Source organism: Sturnus vulgaris, chromosome 3 (genome assembly GCF_052056855.1).
Source record: "Sturnus vulgaris isolate bStuVul1 chromosome 3, bStuVul1.hap1, whole genome shotgun sequence".
In the NCBI taxonomy this organism is placed as follows: Eukaryota; Metazoa; Chordata; class Aves; order Passeriformes; family Sturnidae; genus Sturnus; species Sturnus vulgaris.
The window spans coordinates 75,936,830-75,959,700 of NC_142245.1; the positions used below are offsets into that span (position 1 = coordinate 75,936,830).

Consider the following 22,871-nt stretch of genomic DNA (forward strand, 5'->3'; position numbering starts at 1 on the left):
TTAATCGAAATAATCCTTTTTCAAATGAGCAACTTTTTTTTCCTCTCTGCAATTCACTCATCTTAAAAAAAGCACTATAGCTTTTGTGCATAACTTAATTCATTCTTCAAGACAAGTACAAAATTTGTCACTGACATTTAGCGCCAGCCGTAGGCAATGGATAAAATGAACTAGTTAGCAATTTAACCTGTAAAAAAAACAGAGTGGGATGAACAATTTTCTGCCATCAAAGCAAATGGCTAACATTTAGCAAGATTTTATTTTTATTTTTCAGCCCATCCCATCCTCAAGAAGAAAGAAGTCAGGCTAACATTTTTTCTGGGTCCTAAATCTTCCTCTCAGCCTATTTCTTTAATGGTTTAAAGTAAATGACTATCCAGAGGATAATTAGGCACTGTGCTGTCGCATCGTGTCAGGTCACAGCTGGATTTAGTCAGCATTAACCTTTGGGGAGAATTGGAATATCAGTATCATTTAAAATTAAAGACGTGTAAGCAGGCATTTCTGGAGATGTTAGAAAAGTAATTGTCTGTAAATTGTTTGACCTTGAGATTTAATTGCATGCACAACACACATTCTAGCAAGAACCCTGGACTGTGTTCATTCTCTTTCACCTCCGTACCTCTCACTTTGCAGAACCCATTAAGCTACCTGTGGATTTTTCTGTAAAATATTAAAGATTGTTTTATACTGAGAACAAAAGCTTTTAACCAAGACCTCTTACAAACAAAACTGTTAAACAGCTGTAGTATAAACCTCACCTATTTGAATTTTAGTCTTTTTATAAACTTAGAAATGTTTATATATACATAGAAAATACTCCTGTTTAACAGCTATGCTTAATTTTTATTCCTTTTTTTTTACTAACAAGGTTGCATATTATGCCTTACTCCCTTTTTCCCTAATGAGACAGCTTATGCTTTCAAAGTCCCTCAAGCTAGGCAAATCTCTCCACTGCTTCCACTGTTAATAATGAAACTTCATAATTATACAAATCCAAGGTGGCCAATCAGCTTCTCGGGCTGAGCCTTCGGGTACCTCATGCATTATTTATGTGGCACTCGGGCCTGTGAACTCACTTTCTTATATTAGAAGCCTAATTAATATTTAATCACATGTAGAGAGGGCACACAAAGCTGTGCTAGTCCCCAAAAGAAGTGCAAGAAAAACTGTACACAGGTACTTGTTTGCTTGTGTGCATGTGCATGCTGCAGTGTGCACACTCAGACACGCACATTAATTAGAAACACAGAGAGGAATTACACAGATCTTTGAAGATGCTAATATATGCCAAAAAAAGACAAACATAGTTTTGATCCTGACTGCAAAACAGCTTTCTCAGGTGATGCTGAAACCAGTTGAGACTCTCCAGGAAGATTTCAGCATATGAAAACCAATGCCAAGGAAAGCCTTTTAGGTTTCTTGGTTCTTTGGTTTCTTTTTCTTCCTACATACCTACAGACATTCCTGGGGACAAATTCTTGATTCACACTGGCACTGTGTCATCTACTGGAAAGCAGTTGTTACCACAGTCCATGGGAAAAAGTAGTTATACCTATAAGTAGACTCATATTTTGTGTTCATGTCATAATCACCTCTTCTCTGGCACTGAAATGCTGGATAATCCCAGCTGTTATCTAGTATAGCAAAGAAAATTCTTGAAAAAACCTTATTGAGGATGATGGTGATTATGCTGATGCTGAAGATTTAAGGTGTAGAAGATGACATTTTTTACTGGATTTTTTATCTAGAAAACTTTCATGTCTGATGATGCTGAAATATTTTCATCCTTACCTATTATTGCACTTCTACCTGCAAAATCTTCATTTGCCTTTTGCTTCCTTTTTGTCTATACAGACTCTGACAGGTCACACTACATTAGGAAACCTTTTTGATTGGAAGGAAGAGCAATCCACATATAGAAAACTTTCTGAGTACACAAGTCAAAGGACTAAGAAATATACCTATCTTGTCATTGTAAATTCCACTTAGCTTAATGCAGTTTAATATTAAACAAAATGTTACATCACATTTATACTATTATTTCAATCAACATTTCAAAAAAATCATTAACTTTTCTAAGCTATTACCCTCTCAATACCACTGCAATCTCTCCTCACCACTGTCCAAACTTCCTCTTTAAATTTGTTTTGATTTGTATTTTCACTAGCATTGTCTCCCCATAAACAGCAGTAAACAGGACTTCTGGACTTTATTCTCCATCATTTGCTATTAAAGCAATAATGTGGCCTTGAAATTTTTGATCTTATCAATATATAGAAAGGCTGTGATAACCAGAGCTGGAAAAACCCAAGAAACTTTGGTTTGCTGGACAGAACAAGAGAATTAGGAAGGAGTAAGAACTCTGGATAAGGAGACTGGTGAGGCCACACCTGGAGTACTGCAATTCTGGGCTCCTCAGTACAAGAGAGATGTGGAGCTACTGGTCAGGGTGCAGGGAAAGGCCACTAAGATGATGATGGGACTGGGTATTTCTCCTACAAGGAAAGGCTGAAAGAGCTTGGACTGTTTAGCCTGCAAGATAGAAGTCTCAGGGGGAACATGTGAAGTGAGGAAATGGAAAAGAGGGGATCAGGCTCTTCTCAGTGATGAAATGAATGAAACACATTCTGAACACCAAAAAACACTCCTTTCACTGTGAGAGTGACCAAGCACTGACACAGGCCACCAGACTGGTTGTGGAATCTCCATTCCCAGCAATGTCTTCCCGGGTAACTGAGTTTATGCAGCCCTGCTTGAGCTGAGGAGTTGGACCAGATGTCCTCCAGAGATTCCTTCCAACCTCAATCATGCACTAAGCCTGCAAATTTTGTAGAAAAAAACCAAACCAAACCAAACCAAAACAAAACAAAACAAATTGCAAAATTTCTGCCTAAGATTTGGTATTTTCTCTTTTTTCTGGTATGTTTTATTTTATGTTATAATTTCCAAAGACATTTATACATTAAAAGATTAATTTCTGTTTTTCTGGGATATTTAATTTTGAATAAAACACTGTAAATTTCCATTACCATATTGAATGAAATGTGCTACACAAATAAAAAGTATTGTAATGGTTAAACAATTTAGTTAAGTACAAAAAATCATTGCAATGACCATTCAAATAAAGCAATCCTTTCTTCTCCTTCTAGTGTCACTTGTCTTAAAATCTGTTCCACAGCTTCAATTTGTCATTACATCAACTTACAAAGTAAAGCAGCCTATCAATGCAGCCTCAAAACTAAGCTGGATCTCAGTAGTGCAATTTTGTCTCTAGAAACAACTTAAAAGATGCAGAAAACTAACTCCAAATGCGTGACATCAAAATTCTTAAAATCAAACTGTTCTTAAGAGACTATGAACCTTCCAGAGCAAAATGATAGAATTAATAACTTGGCCCACCATGTAGTCCATACATATACAGAACCCATGTAATATATACACACACAATGTATTGACATCAGTTTGCTAAACACCTCTGGCAAGAATCAAAAAAAATAGACATTCATATATTAGCTTACTAATAAGTTTTAAATTAAACCAAATTCAAGTTTATCTTGGCTTTTTTTTTTTTCTCCTTTCATGGAAAGAAATAGGGAGGCATTAAATGTAAGACAGAAACCCAGTACTAAGCATCTGGAAAATTTATAGAGTTTTGCAAACATTTTCCAGTGCTATAGTCCCAGAGGTACATGAACTGAGAAGAAACATTTGTTGTAGTTCCAGAGAGAGTTGGCAATTTCATAATTTTATTTAAGATATTTTCATTCAAAAATGTAAAACATTGGCAATCACGTTTATACTATTTCCTTACAATGACAGGTATCCAGAATTTGAAATTAATATATATAATGGGGAATGCTCCTTCATTAGCAAGACCTGACTGAATCACAGTAATTGTAGCTTTTTCATTCATTTTTCTTTTGCACTGTAGTTACTGTTTTAACACCAGACCAGGTAAGATTAAGGACAGAAAACAGAGGTGAAAAGAGTATTTTTACTTTTGTTCAAAAGTCATCCAAAAATGGGTTATTTTGGAATAACGTGAAAATATATTTTCTAAATATTTCCACATTGTGGAAATTATTATGCTACCAACTTCAAAGCTTAAACCTGATCTAAACCTGTCTACTAAACAGGACAATAGAGAGGAAAAAATATTTTAAAAATTAATCTAATATTACATTCCAGTTTCAATATAGGATTGTTCTATTAACTTCATTCTCTAATGGTCTGGTCAGCCTACCATTAAATTATTCAAATAAAGATGAGGGACCTGATTCTCAGCTGGCACATATCAGTATAGTTTCATTGATTTAAATAGGGCTATCCCAATTTACATCTCCTGTGTATCATGCCCATCATTTCAATCAGAACGATTAAATGATTACTTTCCTTGTATATTAGCATAAATTGGTAATAACTAATGAGTGCTCATAATTCTCTTCCTTTTTGTAAGCCCTTCTCAAGCATAGGAGCATTCACCTGGTAGAAGGGTGAATACATTAACTGTTACCACATACTCAACTGAATAGTGATGCACAGCACAGACAAACCATGGGAAAGATGTATGGTCCTTCCGAATCTGCAACTCACAATGGTCAAAATATTCTAGAAATTTTTCAGCTGAGATTATAAGAACAGATGCTGCTACTTTACACTTGTACCAAATAATAATGATGCAATAACTGGCTGAAGAGAGTATTAATTTTCTGTTATAGATAGACTAATGTGACTTTCTTTGAAAGGAAACATGACTCCAGAAGCAGAATGTTTGAGGAAAGTTTCATATATTTTTTTTAACAAAAATTGGATTAATTAGTAATTGCCATGCTAAAGAAAACAGCTATAGCATTTAGCATTATAACATTGGATAATAGGAAAAGCTTTTTCACCCAGAGGGCACTTAGGCACTGCAAGGCTCCCCAGGGAAGTGATCACAGCATCAAGTGTTTGGACAATGCTCTCAAGCACATGATGTGACTCTAGGGACTGTCCTGTACAGGGCCAAAAGCTGGACTTTGATGATCCTTGTGTGTCCCTTCCAACTTCAGATATTCTATGATTCTATGATCATGTATGTAAACGAGTGAAAAACAATGAAAGCTCATTCGGTAATATGTCTTAAAAATCTTGATGGTCTTTTCAAATCATGACATATTCATCAGTTATGTTAACAAACAGCATCACCCAAGTTGTGCTTTTCCCCAGTCACGACTATTTTAGACTTCAGTGTGAAGTCTCAAAGTGAGGGATTGTTCCTCACTTTGCCGAAAGTAGAAGATTTTCTGGACACTTCAGTAGCTTCACAGGATGGCATAAGAAGTAATAGAAGTATCTGTCACAATTCCAGAACTCTCTTCCTTCTAAAAAAATTCCTCGATTTCCTTGCACATCAGTCCAAGGCAGAGGAATTAACTATACTGATAATCAAAACCCATTACAAATATTTTTTCCCTCCATTTAAAATACTTGGTATATCAACCACATATGGAGAAAACAAATTTTAAACTAGTAATTTAAATGTAATATATTATTTTTATATAAATAAAAGCAGTAGAATAGGGGGGGAAATGTCAAATGCCCGTCCCATAACTTACTTTGAGACAATAAAATCCTCTAAATGTGTGCTGTAAGACTTCAAAGTGAAATAACTGATCAAAAAAAATTGCCCTTAGAGTTAGGTCATGTAAATTAACAGTTATTCTTGAATGGGATCTATTAAACCCATATCCAGCTCAGCAAGAAGCATTTCCATAGTTTCCTTATATTTTGTGTACTTTGAATTTTAAAGGCAAAATAATAGTGAAGGGATACATCATAAAATAAAAGTAATAAATACACTGATAAACATTATGTTATATCTGCTCTGCTTACAGCTTGCAAAATATCCAGGGAAGCTAAATAAGGAAAATACAGACTTTGGGAAAAAGAAATGATCATGAAACCACTAAAAACTTCTCTGGACTGGAGAAGGAAATTTAAAAGAAAAGAAGAATCAAAGAGAAAGGGCAATTAAAAAAAAAAAAGAAAGAAGATAAGAAAGGAAAAATAGAGAGAGAAATATGAAACTGACCTTGCTCATAGTAAAAATGTCATTCAGCATTCTTGCTTTCATTCCTAGAAAGTATCTGTATTAAACCCATTTTTATTAAAAGAAGCAAACCTCTGTTTGCTGCCCAGCTTGACTTTACCTTCTGAATATAAATATATACAGACATACAATCAATTTTTGACTCATGATCAGAATAATTAATTTCAAATCTTCATTTTTTTAAAATCCAAGACTTGCTTGAAGGTTGTATACAAGTTTAGGAATATCAAGATATTGAACTTCACTGCAGGTGTTCCCTGTGTTTCAAGAATAAATTCTTAGATATAATCCTCAAACATTATGTACCTTTTATATCATACTTTCCAGAGTTTTGCTGTTGAAAAATAAATACCCAATATACCTAGGAAACTTTGTTGAAAATTAAATTTGTAACACACCTGTGTTTATACGCTCAGATAAGTATATGCAGAGGATGTGTGTCCAAACACACACTCATCTATGCATTACACTTATGTATATACATATGTGTATATGTATTTACCAAAGTTTTCAAGACTGATTCAGCAATTAAATAGAGGGCTTTAAGCAATTCATGCATAAGTAATAGAAGTAAACTTAATTTCCACCACTCTTCAGCTTTCCTAGTTTCACTGAGATGCAAATTCACCATTATAGGGGATATAGTGCCAGCTACTTCAATTGAAACTATTTGTGTAAGATACCTGCTCCTTCAAATAAACAGAGCATAAACTGATTTTAGGTATAGCTTCCCCAGTGTTTCTTCATGTTTTTGTATCTGCACAGGAACAAAATAGACAATAGGATGCCAAAAATACCACTTTGGAGGGCTAAAAGATGGAGATAAAATTTAGAATTTTTCCACTTTGTTTTCATATGAGTCTCTCACAGTTTACGTACTGGTGATATTTGCTATTCAGATACATTTGCATAGAAACATTTCTTCTTCTAGTGTATACCTTGAAAGTCAATGTGAGGTTTTCTGTTGTCTTAATTGAGGAAACAATAAGACTCTATAAAGCCAAAAAAAATTTTGCTGTTGATGAGCCACAGTTGGTGTACAAGCACTACCTTTTCAAGTTTCACTCTTTTGCCACCTCCGTCCCTCTGAGTCTAGAGAAATGCTATAAAGTATTTCTTCTCCACAACTGCTGTCTTGAATAGCAGGGAAGGATATAGAAATGAAACTGAAGTAGCTGGTACTATATCCCCTATTTCTGCCACCTAGCCATACCATAAACAGTCCTTTTTGCAGTAGAGAAGACTTGTGTGCAGTCTACATTACAACAGTGATAAAAACAAAGAAATTGGGCTGACTCAAATTTCAAGTGTGAAAGAACCCTAACATACATTAGATTCTAATGTATACCTCTGATATATAATTATATTTAATATCTGCTGTCTTCTCTAATCTTTATTAACTGCATTGCTATCACCTAGAAATGCAAAATTTTCAACCGAAGAAAGCATTTCATTGCAAAACGTTTTGATTAGGTTAGAACTGGTGAGACTTGCCTAGATGCCAGGGTGTCTTCACAGTTTCTAATGAGTGTTTTGATTTAAAGAAACTTTAAGTCATTGGTTTTATGTTTAAGAGAAATCATAACGGTAAGTTTTAAAAAACATCTTCACTACACTGTTTTCATTGGTGAGTTAGAGCTGGTACAGAATGTGAAATGAAATAGTATTGCAACCAATGTCAAAAGTTTACCATTTTGGTTTTCATACACTAAATATCATTCATGAATGTATTCCAGTGTGATATCTAATTGGTAGCCTTTTTCACGCTTGCAATTTTCCTACTTTGTTGCATAGCATCCGCATATTAATAAGTAACACCATTTAATGAGAGAAAAAAATCCCAACGCAACACACTTAACTCACTGCCTTTATCCACTGTATCATAGGAAAAGTGAACTCTGATGCCAAAGGGAAGTCAGGCCTTTAAACTGCAACTCTAAATTGCAGCTAACATGCTGAAGCAAGGATGTCATAGTTACACATAATTACCATTTTTACAGGAGTTTCCTGTGGTGACAGGAGCATATTTAAAAGATAGCATTTTCAGTCTTTGAAGTCACTTTTCTCACACAAAACTGATTTTTTCACCAAGAACCCTATTCAGTTGTCCAGCCTTATCCAGTAAAGCACTTAAGGATATGTCTAGATCCCATTTAACTTAGGCACATGATTAGGATTTTTTTTTTTTTTCTGAAAAAGGGTTGAACTCAAGTATGTGTTTCAAATGTTTTGTCGTATGGGAACCTAAAATAGGAGCCTAATTCCTAACTGCAATACTAATACTCTTGACTACCTAGGAATTTTAGTCACAACAAATTTTATCACGTTTTACAGGTTTATTTTTCCAAATAATATTTTAGTATCATCTTGTCTTATCACATAGCACATGCTGTAAGCTTATTAAAAGCCAACAAAAAGTTTGAAAAATATTAAGCTTAATCATATTTGAATCTTTAATACTTTACCAGTGCTCCTCATGGCTTAAAGACCATAAGCTTTAAATACCACAGAAGCTTTTTTTTCCTCTGCATTTGAAATAAGAATGCTTAGAAAGGTATCTGCTTATAGGACAGGTTCTAAAATGGAAATTCACAGGAGGAAAACCCATCCTATATGTCCTGTATTTCTCTCTCCATCTTTTGCTTTTCCTTGTTCATAATCACCATAGTAAAAAAGGTGTTTTCCTAGATAAATATTACAGAACAAAGAATACAGTGTGACTTCCTCTGTTATACTACCAAATATCTCCCCATGAACCTAGCTATAAATAGTGCCCTGATTATACAGGAACTGTTCCCCGTGTACAAAGTGCCTCCATGCTACTCAAACCCTGAAGAAATCCTTTTTTGCAACCCTATCATTAAAGACACTCTTTAAAGAAATACTGTCTAATACCTCAATACAACATCCTCAATACAACATCCTGCAGCAATTTTAATATTTATATACTAAGGTGAACACACTGGAAAGGTTGTGTCATTGTCATTCTAACAGAAAACTGGGTGCAGTTCTCCTGGGGGTCCTTCAGTGATTTCAATGCCTAGGGTAGACCATAGCGGCTGTTGAAGTACATGTAATGTACTGCCTCTTCTTCATAATCTCATTACATTTACTCTCTTAGGATAATTTCTTACAGCTACAACACAAAACCGAAAATTTGGAAATGTTTTTTTTCCATTTCTCACTGGGCCTCAGACTTCCTGTGTGGATCTTGAACAAATTGTTTTACTTGCTCTACCTCTGCTTTTCACGTCTGAGAAGCAGAGATAAAAGCAAAAGGAACACTTCAAGGCTCAATTCATTAAAATTGGCAAGGAACTTTCAGGTCAATGAATGGAAGCTGCAACAGATTAACATATTAAAAGTTTCAATAATTTATTTGTGATCTACTTCAACTGATGCAATATGCTTCTAAACTAGAAGCAACAGGAAAATTTAACACTGTGTCACTGGTATACATGTCCAGCTCTGCAGACCAGTAACTGTAAATGAAAGATATTTATGTGTTTCTTCTATTTGGGCTGTGTCCCAGGGTACTAACACACAACTCAGGAATAACCTTCTTTCAACAGAAAGTTAAAATAAAGCTAGATGTAATATAAATACTTCATGTTTATACACACCTACACAGTACATATACAGAAAATATGTGCATTGGGATGCTATTCCAAAGGAAGAAAAACATTTTTCCTTTATTGTGTTACAAGGCCATAATTTCTCAAACTCAGTGATAAATGCTGTAGAAATGCTCTGGAAAAACATGCCTGTAATTAACAAATATGTGATTTTATGTAAGGTCCTTTGTTTAATATATGTCTTCATATTAATGCACTATGATTAAAAGAAAGTGAAACAGTTAGCAGAAGAAGAGAAGACATATTTTTACTTTTAAAAATAATAAAATCTCCTTTATTCCAATAGCATTTTTCCTCTGGATTTTTTCCTTTTAAAAATAAAAATTCCATTTTCCTGTCTGAATTCAAAATGATTGACTGGAGCACAATATTAAGTAATAAATAAAACAGTCCCAGTGGCTGAAAGACTCCTGAATAAAGAGAAAATTATTTTTGGATTTTCCTTCTGATCAGATATGAAATATTCTGAAACGCCACCTCTATAATTTGATAAAAAGCTTGATATCCCCAAATGAAAATAGGATTCAGCAGTTTCATTTTTCTGTCTCTAAAGGAACCTCTAGGTAAACTGATTTTAAAAAAATGAAAATCTCAAGCATAAAGGTGGGAGTAATGAAGCAAGTTTAAATATGCGCTGACCTTTGAAATGAACTGCATTCCATGTTGTTTGGCCAAGAAGCTGGCTGTGTTGCTGTCTCCATCAATTTCCACAGCATAAAAGATGTGGGTTTTGGAGCTGCCCTGCTCTCTGGTGGATGTTGATAGGCATCGCCACAAATACACCAGTGCTGATAGTAACAGCCATATGTTCATTGCTCTGAAATATTAAAAAGAAATCCACAAGGGATAAAAGTGTAAGCATCTTCTTTTGTTGTTGTTGCTGTTGCTCACAGTGAGGATTTACCCAGAGGTGGCTGTATTTTATTTTCCTCTTCTTTAGATAAAAATATAAAGTCCTAGATTTTTTAAAATTTAGTTTCAATATTAAACTAAAAAGATAAAAGCAAAACAAAACATTATTTTGGGAATCTAAGAAGTTTATGCTATTTGACAATATCTAAAAGCAGAATAATATTGTGCCATATGATTTTATTCTTAGAAATTCAAATATTAAAATATAAACTACTTTGTAGCTTTACTTACATGACTATTTTTCCACTCCTGTTTTATTATACAAGTTTGACTAGTATTATCCAGTGGTTTGTCAATCTCAAGCTGTTCACTAGACCTGAAGGTCAAATGGCATTCTCTGAAAACTTTCAGTGTTTGATATCAAAATGGAAGATGATCACTTGAATATATAGCAATTTTAATAACAATGACTAATCTAAATATCTGAATATCTGGTCTAAGTCCTTTTGTAATATATTCTATGAAACATCAATTTAAAATGGAGTCTTATGATATGATCATAAATTGCCTAGAAAAATGAATTACAGAAAAGATGACAAAGTCAAGATTATGCATATGAGAAATACTACAGGTATCTTAATTAGGAGATATTAATATCTGGCTGAAAGTTTATTCTGTGAATGCTAACTCTTAGGCACTAGATCCTGGCTTTAAAAATATGGAAGTAGTAAATAACAAAAACATCCTGAGTAATATGCTGGTGTTGCATCTGTGATGAAACGACAAGAAGGATATCTTTTAAGTAGACTTGATATTAAGCATAAACAGTGGTAGAGACCCAATTTACTTTTCCACCTACATTCCCCTTTGTTTAGGTGCCTGTTAAGAGCTGTACAACATCAGAATTTAAAAATTAATTTTGACATGTATGGGACAATGTAGTTTTGCATGTTATGGGTGGCCATGTTCATTTATATTCTTGTAGTGTTTGCAGCACGTGTAATTCAAAGAGTCTTTTGAAAGAGCAGTTAGATATATATTAAATTTGAATGTATATACTTCTGTCTTTCCTCAGCCACGTCTTTCAGTTGAATCCTTCTTGAAAGTCCAAGAATTAGGACAAAGCAGCCAGTGACTGAATTCCACTACACACATTTGGTACAAATTAAGGTGCAATGGATAAAAACAGTTAATCTCATACCTTGCAGTCCACAATAATATAAACCTATGATCTTTAAAAAACACTGCCATACTGAAAAAATATACTTAAAATATCTGCATAGTTAGATCTAAAAACCAGATCTTGAATGAGATCCTACCAGCTAGATACTTCTGAAGAGGTCTGGTAAAGCCTATCATATGGAATCCCTGCTAATCACATTGGAGCGTTTCTGGATGCTGATTGCTATCTAAAGCACAGACAAAGCCTTACAAGGCATTTATATAGGCAGACATAAGCAATCTAAATTTCTTAAGTCCCTCCTAAAATCTTAATCATGCAGTATGGGCACTAGCAATTTTCCACATGGTGTTTTTGGGAACTAAGGATTGAGATGGTGGGAATTGCAATTTATTTTTGCTGTCTAGCTAAGGAATCAGATTACAGCCAATGTAGTCGGCCTTTATTTAGAGGAAGTCAGAAGCTGAGGAGGATATAGAGGAATTGGGGCTGCAGAATTAAGAAAAAAAGCCAACAAATTGATGATGTATATCCACCCTGCATAATTCATGCAGTATAAAACATTTCCAGAACAAAAGATCAAAATCAGTCTACCTAGAACAACCTAGATCACCAAAGCATTATTTTAGAAAAAGGAAAACACAGGTTAATTCCCCTGAAGAGAAATGTAATGGTAGAATCCCATATTTTTCAGGAAGGGACTGACACCACCAAGGTATTGGTAAAAGTGCTTTGGAGATATTTTTCTTCTCTGCTACTATATTCCTCAACATTCTCTTTGCTGTTTTTTCAAATCAAACTATTTTGCTAGTTCTAAATTAGAGATCTGCAGAACTTACTCATTTTTTCAAGGTGAAAATTTCCATGAAATTACTAATTCAGTAGATTCTTGTTTTCTAAAAAAGTATATATCCATCGTAGAAAGTAGAGTTGGTAAACCCATTCAACTTCAAAGACAAACTCAGCAACTCAAAACATATTTCACATGTACAAGTACTAATCTGATGACTTCAAAAGCCACTGAAGCAAACCATAACAAGTGTAGTTTCACCTACACCAATTATTTGCTCCCAAAAAGAAAGTGGGTGGAGTGAAGACATTATTTTACCTGTAAAAGAATACTGTCTACTTCCTTTGAGAAAATTTTTGCTTCTCAACCATAATCACAGAATCACTGCATATTCTGAGTAGGACAGGACCTTCAAAGATCATCAAGTCCAATTCTTAAATGAATGGCCCATACAGGGATTGAACCAACAACCTTGGCATTCTTAGCATCACGCACTAACTAACAGAACTAATCCCAGAACTAATGTCAGCCTGATATGAAAATTTACCCAGACTTGCCCACAAGACAATAAGGTTTTGAAAACTATAATCACAATAAGGGCAGGAGAGATATGTCGCAGTTGAAAACTGAAATCATGAACGATTCCACCTGCACAAAGTAATTACTATTCCAAGACTTTTTCTATATTTCCCCAAAAGTGCAATTTTTTGCTATATTCCAATCCATATTGGAGGAGGACAAAAAGATTGTCTTGCCTATGCTCTTCAAAGGCAGTACTAACAGAAGGTAAACTGGAGAGAGAAGGAAGGATCTGTGTGTCAGTAGAATGAAAAAAAGACCAAAAAAGGCATAAGTAAAACTCCTGATTTATGTTTGAGGCCTTGGATTGATATACTAGGATGGCTAGGACTGAGAACTAAGCACCAGAGCAGTGGGACTATTGCTTGAAAGTAAAAGAGAGTACATAAGAACTACTGCACCATGAACTGAGTGGGAGAATGTAATAAAAAATTATTTGCATAGGTGGACTGAGTAGTACTTCAGCTGATAAAAAGTCAGTTGGTTTAAGTGACTTGAAGCAGAATTGGTTAAATAGAATGAAAAAAGAAGTGTCAGGAATGGTAGTGAATCTGGAAAAGTCCAACATTAGATGTCTTGAGAAGGGCAGAACTGAACAAATGCAAGAAAGGTGCAATCAAGATTATTGAGATAAAGAGACTTGGGGAAGGATGAAAGGAGAAGAACAAATGAGAAGTAAAACTCAACCATGCTGTAAAGAACCAACCAGGAGACTCCATAACCTTCAGACTAGCTGTTCTCTACAGCCTGGAGCCAAATCCTTAGCTCCTAATCTCACCATTCCACTGAAACTGGAAAACACAATCGAACCAGGAGTCTTAATTTCACCTGCTGGGCCACAGGGATAGTTAAAGCTTTGTTCTTCCAAGAGCGTGAGTTTGTTTCTTCAAAGAGCAACATTGTCGTCTTTGGATGTAATGAATGCCAACCCGACTCCATGCGGAAATTAGCAAACTGCCAAAGGACGGCATTTCCATTCAAATCACCCTGTTAAGAGAACTCCAAGCATGAATTAATCATACATTGAACACATCACATTAATAAAATTTTGTTGAATCCAATATTTTAAAAATGCCAAATTGAGACTACTTGTCTAAACTGTAAATAGAGGGTAAGTAGTATTTTTAAAGGCTGGGAAGAAGGACAGTAAAAACCCTGGAAGCCAGGATTCATTCAGGATTTATAATAATAAACTCACTTATGGTTGATTGTATACAACACGTTTTCTTCAGCATCTGCCTTTATTCAAGTTTCACAGTAAATATTACATATTCTAAAGTGGGCTCTTGAGGGCTAGTAAATAGTGACATCCATTTTTTATGCTGTACAGGGTGAGAGATCCTGTACAGGTCAGTACTTCAACCTGCCTTAATCCTCTGTTTCAAAAATCCAACAATGGATTTTTGAGAAAATGCTTTGGTTTCACCAGCAAAGATTAAACTTTATTTATACACACTGGAAAACAATTTAATTTCACTAACCTATCAAGAAAGAAGATTCATAATTTTATTAAATTCTACTGGAGGGAGGGCAAGGATGGATTTAAGATTTTTCTTTTGGTGTGACAAACACTGTAGTATTGTGCAACTGAAATTTCACAAATTTATTAAAACCTCATAATTTTCTAACTGCATATATGCAAGAAAAGAATAGGTTTATTTTTAATAGCATAATATATTTAAGAGCAAATAAAAAATATAAATTAAACAGAAAATATAATTTAAACACACATTTTGTGTGCCATTAACAGAATCTAATTATAAAAATTAAAAATAATTCAAAAATCCAACTCTACTGTTATTTTGAGTCTAGGTTAGGACTATGAGATACTATCACATAATAAAAATGATACACAGTTTCTGTATTAAACAAAAGAGTAGACAGAGCACTGATACTGGATTTGTAACAGGTTTTTACTCAGTAGACCAGCTAGGACCAATGCTATGGCAGTAGTGTTTCTATCGCAAAGTTCTTGTCACAGCAAAAAGCATTCTGAAGTAACACTGAATCTTATCTACAGGGTCAGTAGAAGATGAACATCATGTTCAAAAATTACTACCCTTGAGAGTGTTCTGGGTTTGTTACAACAGGGATTTCAGTTTAAATTTTAAATATGACATAGTAAACCCTACAACAAATTAGTAGCTTCCTGATGTTACTGCAAAACACACATTTATGTCTCTGAACTGTAATTTTGCTAGGTAGGCCCATACACATCAAAAAAAAGACAGTACTGGGGTTTAGTCACATAAAGAAAAATAACCAGACATAAACGTGAATTTCTTAAGCTGATTGAAGCTAAATAAAGTTCAATCAGATTTAATAGTAAAAACCAGTGAATACCACCAGATTCATTTGCAAACATCTTGAAAAAACAAATAAATCTAAAAAGAAGAAAAGAAAAAAAAGAGAAAAACAGTAAGGGGAAGGTGTTAATTAAATGATTTGGATTTCTTCTCCTATTATCCTCCACTGAGAAAAAAAAAAGTTATCCCCTTTAATTGTACTAAGACATTCTATAGATCTTGAAAAAACACTGGAAAAAAAAGCTGAACCACATGCACCACTTTCTGAATGATGAACAGTTTTCTTACAGGCTTTGTATCTTATGCTGACCAAGCCCAGTTTTGCTCCAGTTTATGCAACATGACAAGACCACAGATAAAGTTGATCTATGCTGCAGGCTATTTGTGTTGTCTACTCAGATGGTATGTCATAATGCCATGAGTCCAAATACTGTACCTTCTTTGTTTTCTTTCATTTGTTTTACTGAACTTTTATAAAACCAAAGACAGGCACAAGATTCGAATTTATGGCATTGTTTCTGCCTTCTAAGAATAAGCACTAAACCATGAGGGTGTATTCAGAAGAATCTCCTGTGATATCTGAGACCTGCAGAGACAGCATATGTTATTTATTTTGTTTTTTTTTTTACTGAGGAATCTCTGATGTGAAGAGTATGTAATAATGTGCACATCATTTTATTGCATTTTTTTCTGAACTATTTTTGTTTTAAAATTTATTGGTACTGGCAACCACTATTTAAAGGATTATCTTAAAAACTGTCAGCATTTCAGTATTTTCCAGCCTTATAAAGCACTATTGATTGTATTAGAAACTGAATAGTGTTCAATTATTGATGATACAGCTTGAAGTTTACCACCTTTTCAGAGGATATCACTGAGCACCAAGAAATTAGCAAATTCTGTAGACTGTGTTTAATCTCAGAAACAGGGACATTGGTGATCACTCCTCAGCCAGATCAGTCTCAAAATGTTTTATAAACCACATTCACAATAACACAAGAATAATAAATAGAAAATATAAAAAATACAAAAACATAGCTAACCAGGAGTTTGGACAGGTGAAATTGTTTATTAAAAGACTGAAATACAATAAAACTCCTGGAAACAAATGGGAGAAATTAGTTATATGTAATCATCACATTAATGTGCATTAAATGGTACTACTCTAGCTATGTGTTCTAACAGTACAAATACATACAGTTTATAAGTGTTGCTATCTTCTAGTAGACTAAATTTAATATTTGAGGGAAAAATGACAAGATTTCAGGTATTCAAAACATTCCTCCAGCCTAAAGTAGAAATTCCAATCTTTCAAACAAAATAAAAGTTAAGAACAAGTGCTTTGGTTATAATTTAATCAAACCAATTGAATTAACTAAAAGAGCTATAGCTCATAAATATGAGACAGAGAAATATTACAAAGGGAAAGACTATACATTTATTTGCTCCTATGGGACAGAGAGATGGAGAGGAAAAGAGACACAAATAATTTATTATCTGTGCAGCATGGAAAGGTTATCCTAGGGTGGCAAAAAATATAATGTGCCATAAAACCAATGTCTCTGTTGAGTCCATGGTTTTTAGTGCCCAGCAGAGTTATGAATTTTAGTTCCAGAATTATCTTTTGAAGGTATTTTGTATGTTTCCCTTGAGCAGCAGGGCTGAGAGGTTGAAGTGGCTGTTCTGGATTAAAGCAAATGTGACATAGCTATGCAAGCTGGAATTCAAAATCCTATAAGGTTTGTATAGCTATCCTACTTCAAGGTTCTATTTAATTGCCAAGAGTGGGCACTCCCAGAAACAAAAGTGATGCAAGGCCCCCGCTTAAATAATTTTCAACAGTTAAAATAGTGCGAAATAGCCTTAAGCAAGTCTTAAATTACAGCAGAAAACTATTTAAGTATGATGGTGATATGACCAGTATAGAAAATGGAAAGCTTATACCCAATATTGAGAGCTCGTCCTCTGCTCTGAAAAAATAGAGAGAAAACTCAGAAAAAGAAAAATATTTTTCCCTGTATAAGTTCAATAACCTCCTCAGCTTGTTCTAAAGGACTTTCAGAATACATATTAACCTCAGGGTCAGGAAAAATGAGGAATGGCTCAAAACTCTTTGTTTAGAAGAACATTTTCCCAGTGTACGTAGAGTCATAACCATTTCAAACATCTTGAAACAATAGGTTGAAGAGTCCAAGATTTCTTTACCACAAACACCATAAGAAGTGTTTGTACTCAGGAAGCATTCCAAACTGAAGTTCTTCAAGGGATCTTTTAGGACTTTTTAGAGAGTAAATTTCAGCTGCCAAACCATATATTAGACATGCTACACTGTAGAGGTTTAACCACTCATTGGGTGGTTATGCTACACTTAAAATTGCCCAAATTATGCTATCACTCAATGGATGATATAATAGATAAATTAAGTGTTCTAAATTACATGGGCTGTCACACTCACTTCTGCGTGCTTCTTTGCTAGTCAGTAATAAGGTTGGAAAAATTCCTATGGAAAGGATACAGATATCTGAGTATATCAAAGAGGAGAAAGAACAGGTCCTCAATGACAATGCTACTTCAAGAAATGAGAAGAAGAAACAAAACTGAAAAAGGTGCAGCCAAACAAATTAATGTTACACGTTTAATATATAGAAAATTCATTTGAAGGTTTTAAAATAAATATGAAAAATAAAACAGAATAAACAGAAGGCATAATGGAGCTGTACCAATACATTACATTAACAGCAGGAAAACACTTAAATGACTGAGTCAAATGCTTCAAAAGTTACCAAAGGGTTAGAATGAAACTTCCCAAGACAGGTGACCATCATACAAAATCTATTTTCATGGAGCCAAGTGTCACGATCTGCTATTAATACAGAGCAGGGGTCGTGATGGTTCGTTTGATCTCAAAAGTGCAAACAGGCAAAATGCAGGGGACAAAATCAGTTTATTCAACAACAGCAATGCATTTTCATTAAATGCCAACAACTCAGTTACGATAGAGGGGAGAGATATAAGAAACAAAGCATAGAGAGAGAAAAAGAAAAATAAGGGGATTGGAAAATAGCTACCAACAGACGAGATGGACGTCCTCATGGGCCAGCCGATAGACGAGTCTTCATCCATGGGGAGTACTCAAAGGGTCTTTTCCAGAGGGTCACTCTTTTATAGTCCTTCTCCAAAGCGAGTGGCCTCTGGCCAAGAGGTGGGAATCTTTATGGACCATTGTGTGGTGCTGCAGGAGACAGGTGCAGTCAAGAAGTCCCCAGTTGGTACAACACAACCTCCAGTTGGTACAACACAATGTCTGGTCGGTGCCACGACAGCACAGCCCAGTGAACACAATACACCAGCACACAGCCACCTGACAAGCATCCATCTTGGCCAGGCCAGCAAACCATTGTTTGGAGTCAGCCTGGGTGGGGGTCCTCGAGGTCTCCTTGTGACGGTCGAGAGGCAAAAACGAGGGAAACTTTGGACTGACCCTTACACCTAGTCATCTTAATACCCAGCCAAAGATTAACAACTTAAGCACTTTGAATAAACCCCTTTTGCTGCTAGACCAACAAACCCCTATCTGGCCCTCCAAACAGTGTGAGCTAATCCAAGCCTCTTTTAAGGTATTGTCTTTAATGTCAACCATGCTTAAATGTCAACTTATGTGTAGAATATGCTCCCCTTTCTGCAAAGTCAACAGGTTTTCAGTCCCATTTAGAGTAAGACTCAATCAACTCAGCATCACCTATTAACTAGTTAAGAGCTGGAAATTACTAGGGTTCCCCCCCGCCCCCCTTAAGGTGATTTAGAAATACCTCTTTCATGTTAAAGCTTGTGGTATTATGGTACACAGAGCAACAAAAAATTTCTGCATTTGAGTTTTGAGTGTTCATTGTCACTGCCAAGACTCTTGCCCACATGAAATTTTACCATAAGATAGTCCACCTATGAATTTTTTGCCCTTCTGTGAAAAACAACAGATACTTAAAGCAACAGCAAAACAGAAATTTAGCGTGGGTCATGCAACAATACATTCTCCCAGAGCCACCAAACTAAAAATGTGGAGCAATTAATTTATTTTGTTCAACCATCAAGATTACAAGAATCAGCCATTCCACAGTTTTGTGTATATGCCCCATCCACAGAAACACTGAAGGCCATGTTGGTCTTGGCTACAAGCAACCTAATCCAGTTGAAGATGTACCTGCTCATTGCAGATGGGTTGGACAAGATGACCTTCAAAGATCCTTTATAATACAAAATACTCTATGATTTTGCATCTCACAGAAAACAGAGAGTGTGTGATATTGTATAAAAACGGTATTAAACTTCTTAGTCTATCAAGAGGCCTTTGCAGCATGCAAAAAGTATGAACTGTCATTTTGAACATGTAAACCAGAAAGCATTTGCTGTTAGTTTAAAAAAAAAGAAAGAAAAATAATAAAATGTGATATAATTAAAAAATAAAAATGTGAATAACAAAACATGATGTAAACTCATTCTTCTTTCTACACAGGATGGACGGGAAAAACGTTTTGTTAAAAAATTAAAATGTTTCTTTTTTGAAATTATTGTGTGACAGAAGCAGTAGCTCAGAGTGTTAAGCAGTCTGTTTCTCAATATCAAATGGTTTGCCAAGCCTTTGTCCCCATAACAGATTTACCATTATTATGAAGACAAGGGTTTAAGATTACCAATGATGAAAATTATCTGATATGCAAATATTTAGCATCTATTCAATTTATTGGAACAATGTAATTTTCACTATCATTACTAAGAAAATTTTAACCAGATGAATATTTCTTCCTTATGACAACAAAGAAAAAGGAAAAACAACTTTCATTTTCTTCAACCAATTCATTACTATAGATCATTCCCCAGAGAAATATTCCATACAATCACAAAGGATACCAAAATCTGAATCTTGCCTAAGAGTCAAGAAGAGTTGGAAGTGCTTCAGAATCAGCTTTAGCTCAACAATGATTTCTACAGCCAATTAAACAGTGGAATTGATGGACTCTGAGAATGCCATATGCTGCCCTCTGCTGAAAAGATGATCATTATGACTTGAGGTGTTACGGCTGGAAGGTCTGACAGACGGGAAAAATAAGTGGAAGATCCTCTGATTTCAGGGATGTGGGTAATTCCTTTAGGGAGAAAGGAAGATTAAATGCTCACCTGGGCAAAGAAAAATTTCACAGAACATATGGTGTATATATATATAAATTATCCTGACAAGAACATGAAGTCAGCAAATTGGTTATTAGAAATATAACTATTGAGAATTACATTGATTATATTCATAAAAGTCTTTAAAATGGCTACCTGTCAAGCCATTTAGATCTAACATGTGACATACTTTAAAGACATTATAATGTAATGAGGAGAGTCTTTCTGAGTGATTTTTTTAACCCTGTTCCCTCTGTGGTTTCTGATTGGTGCATACATATTTCAAAGTTACTGTGAGAAATTTAGCAATTATACCTCTGTTATATTAATAATAAAATATATACACTCTGAAATATTTTTAATTTTCACAGACTCTTACATGTTAAAATGGGTGGGAGGGAAAAGACCAACAACAGAAAAAGGAGATCTGGGAACTTATCTAATGCTTACAGTATCATTTGCTGCATTACCAAAAATATTGAAATTAAAGAGGAGTCTACTACATGACAACCAGAGAAAAATTGTTGATGGAACACCAGCAACCATGTTTGCAATGCTGTTGTTTTTGATCATCTGTAGTGATACAGATTTGGTCAGACAATATACTGATATATTTACATATATATATATATATGCTCCAGAACCTAGAACATCTCTTCCTTCTCTTACTTGATGTTGCCTCTACTGTTTCTCTCACTGTTTCATCGTTTTTGCTCCCTTTTCCTTTCTCTGTTTGGTATTTTCTGCCCTTAAACATGTTAGTATACTTGGGGAGTTGCCAAACAAATGTTGTGTTGGTTTTGCACAGCCTGGTTCTTGGTACGGGAGGGCTACAGAGGTGGCTTCTGTGAGAAGCTGCTGGAAGCTTCCACCATGTCCGGCAGACCCAATCCCCAATGGCTTTGAGCAGCCCCATGCTGCTGGTCAAGCCTGGGCCAATTGGAAATGGTGGTCATGCCTCTGTGATAACACATTTAAGGAGAAATCAAAACAAACTTTGGGGCCCAGTTTTAATTCCAGCCTGAATAGGAATGAGAATCTGTGAGAGGAGAGCAACATGCAGGCACCAATGTCAGTGGAGAAGGAGGGGATGGAGATGTTACAGGCACCAGAGCCCAGACTCCCCTGCAGGCCATGGTGAGACCATGGTGAAGCAGCTGTGCCCCTGCAGCCTTGGGGATCCAGGGGAGATGCAGAGATACACCCACAGCCCATGGAGATCCAGGGGGGATGCAGAGATCCATCCACAGCGCATGGGGGAGGTGTCCATGCTGGAGTGGGTGGATGCCTGGAGGAGGCTGTGATCCAGTGGTAGACCCAAGGAGAGAGAGGGAGGCCTTGCTCCCAGGCTGGTGCATCCTGTTCTTGAAAGACTGCACCCTGTGGAAGAGTGACCTACACCACAGCACTTTGAGGGGTACTGCTGTTCATGAGATGAACTTATGTTGCAGCAGTTTTGGGAGGTCTGTTGCCTGTGAGATTGAAGCTGGAGAAGTTCATGGAGAACTGTCTCCTGTGAGAGGGACCCCATGGTGCAGCAGGGGAAGGACTCCTCTCCCTGAGCAGCAAGAGAAACCACAGGTGATAAACTGACAACCCCCCCCCCTCCCTATCTTCTTGCACTGTTGGTGGGAAGGAGGGAGGAATTGGGGGGAATAGGTGTTTTCAAGGGCGTATTTTACTTCTCATTATCCTCCTCTGATTTTGTTAGTAATAAATTTACTTAATATCTCTAAGCTAAGCCTCTTTTGCCCTTGCAGTCTTTTCTCCTAGTCCTTATCCCAACTCATGAAACCTTCATTAAATTTTCTCTCCTCTGCCCAGCTATAGCTGGGGAAGGTGAGTGAAAAGCTTTCATGGGTGCTTAGATTTTGGCCAGTGTCAAACTGCAACATTTGTCTGGATAGCTGAGCTTTGGCCAGCTCTGGGTCCACAGGAGAGCTGTGTAGGAATACTTTGACAGTTTTCACTGTAAAAATTGCAGCAACTTCCTGGGACCTGTACTGCAACTCTGCTGCTCAACAAATTCATAAATTATGTGAAAGATGGAAGTTTATAGAGTTTACTCACTTTTGATGGTAAAGTAATTGTTGTTTCAAATATCATTATATTGTCTGACTATAGCAATTAAGAAGCAGACAAAAATTCAACATAGACAGATAAAAATTCACAGACCAAATGAAAAATAATTCTGGCTTTACATACACAGTGATAGACTCTGAAGTATATACTCTTAAATAGCAAGACCTTTGGAGTTAGATCACTCTCTGTA

General features: G+C 35.6%; 1 protein-coding gene across 49 annotated transcripts in view; it reads right to left on the reverse strand.

Annotated features, from left to right (window-relative positions):
- The window catches only part of LOC148224426 (uncharacterized), a 227,952-nt gene that overhangs the window by 177,684 nt on the left and 27,397 nt on the right, over positions 1–22,871 (reverse strand). For 17 of the 49 annotated variants that reach the window (XR_015802571.1, XR_015802574.1, XR_015802572.1 and 14 more), the window contains one exon: positions 10,369–10,546. The exons of 31 other annotated variants lie outside the window; for them this stretch is intronic. Coding sequence is in view for 3 of the 18 variants with exons in the window: in XM_088162015.1 (XP_088018141.1) it covers positions 10,369–10,546 (178 nt within the window). In the remaining 15 variants the exon portion in view is untranslated. Of the gene's footprint in view, positions 1–10,368; positions 10,547–13,958; positions 14,120–22,871 lie in introns of those variants that run through there. One more of the 49 variants, XM_088162004.1, reaches the window with a different exon arrangement.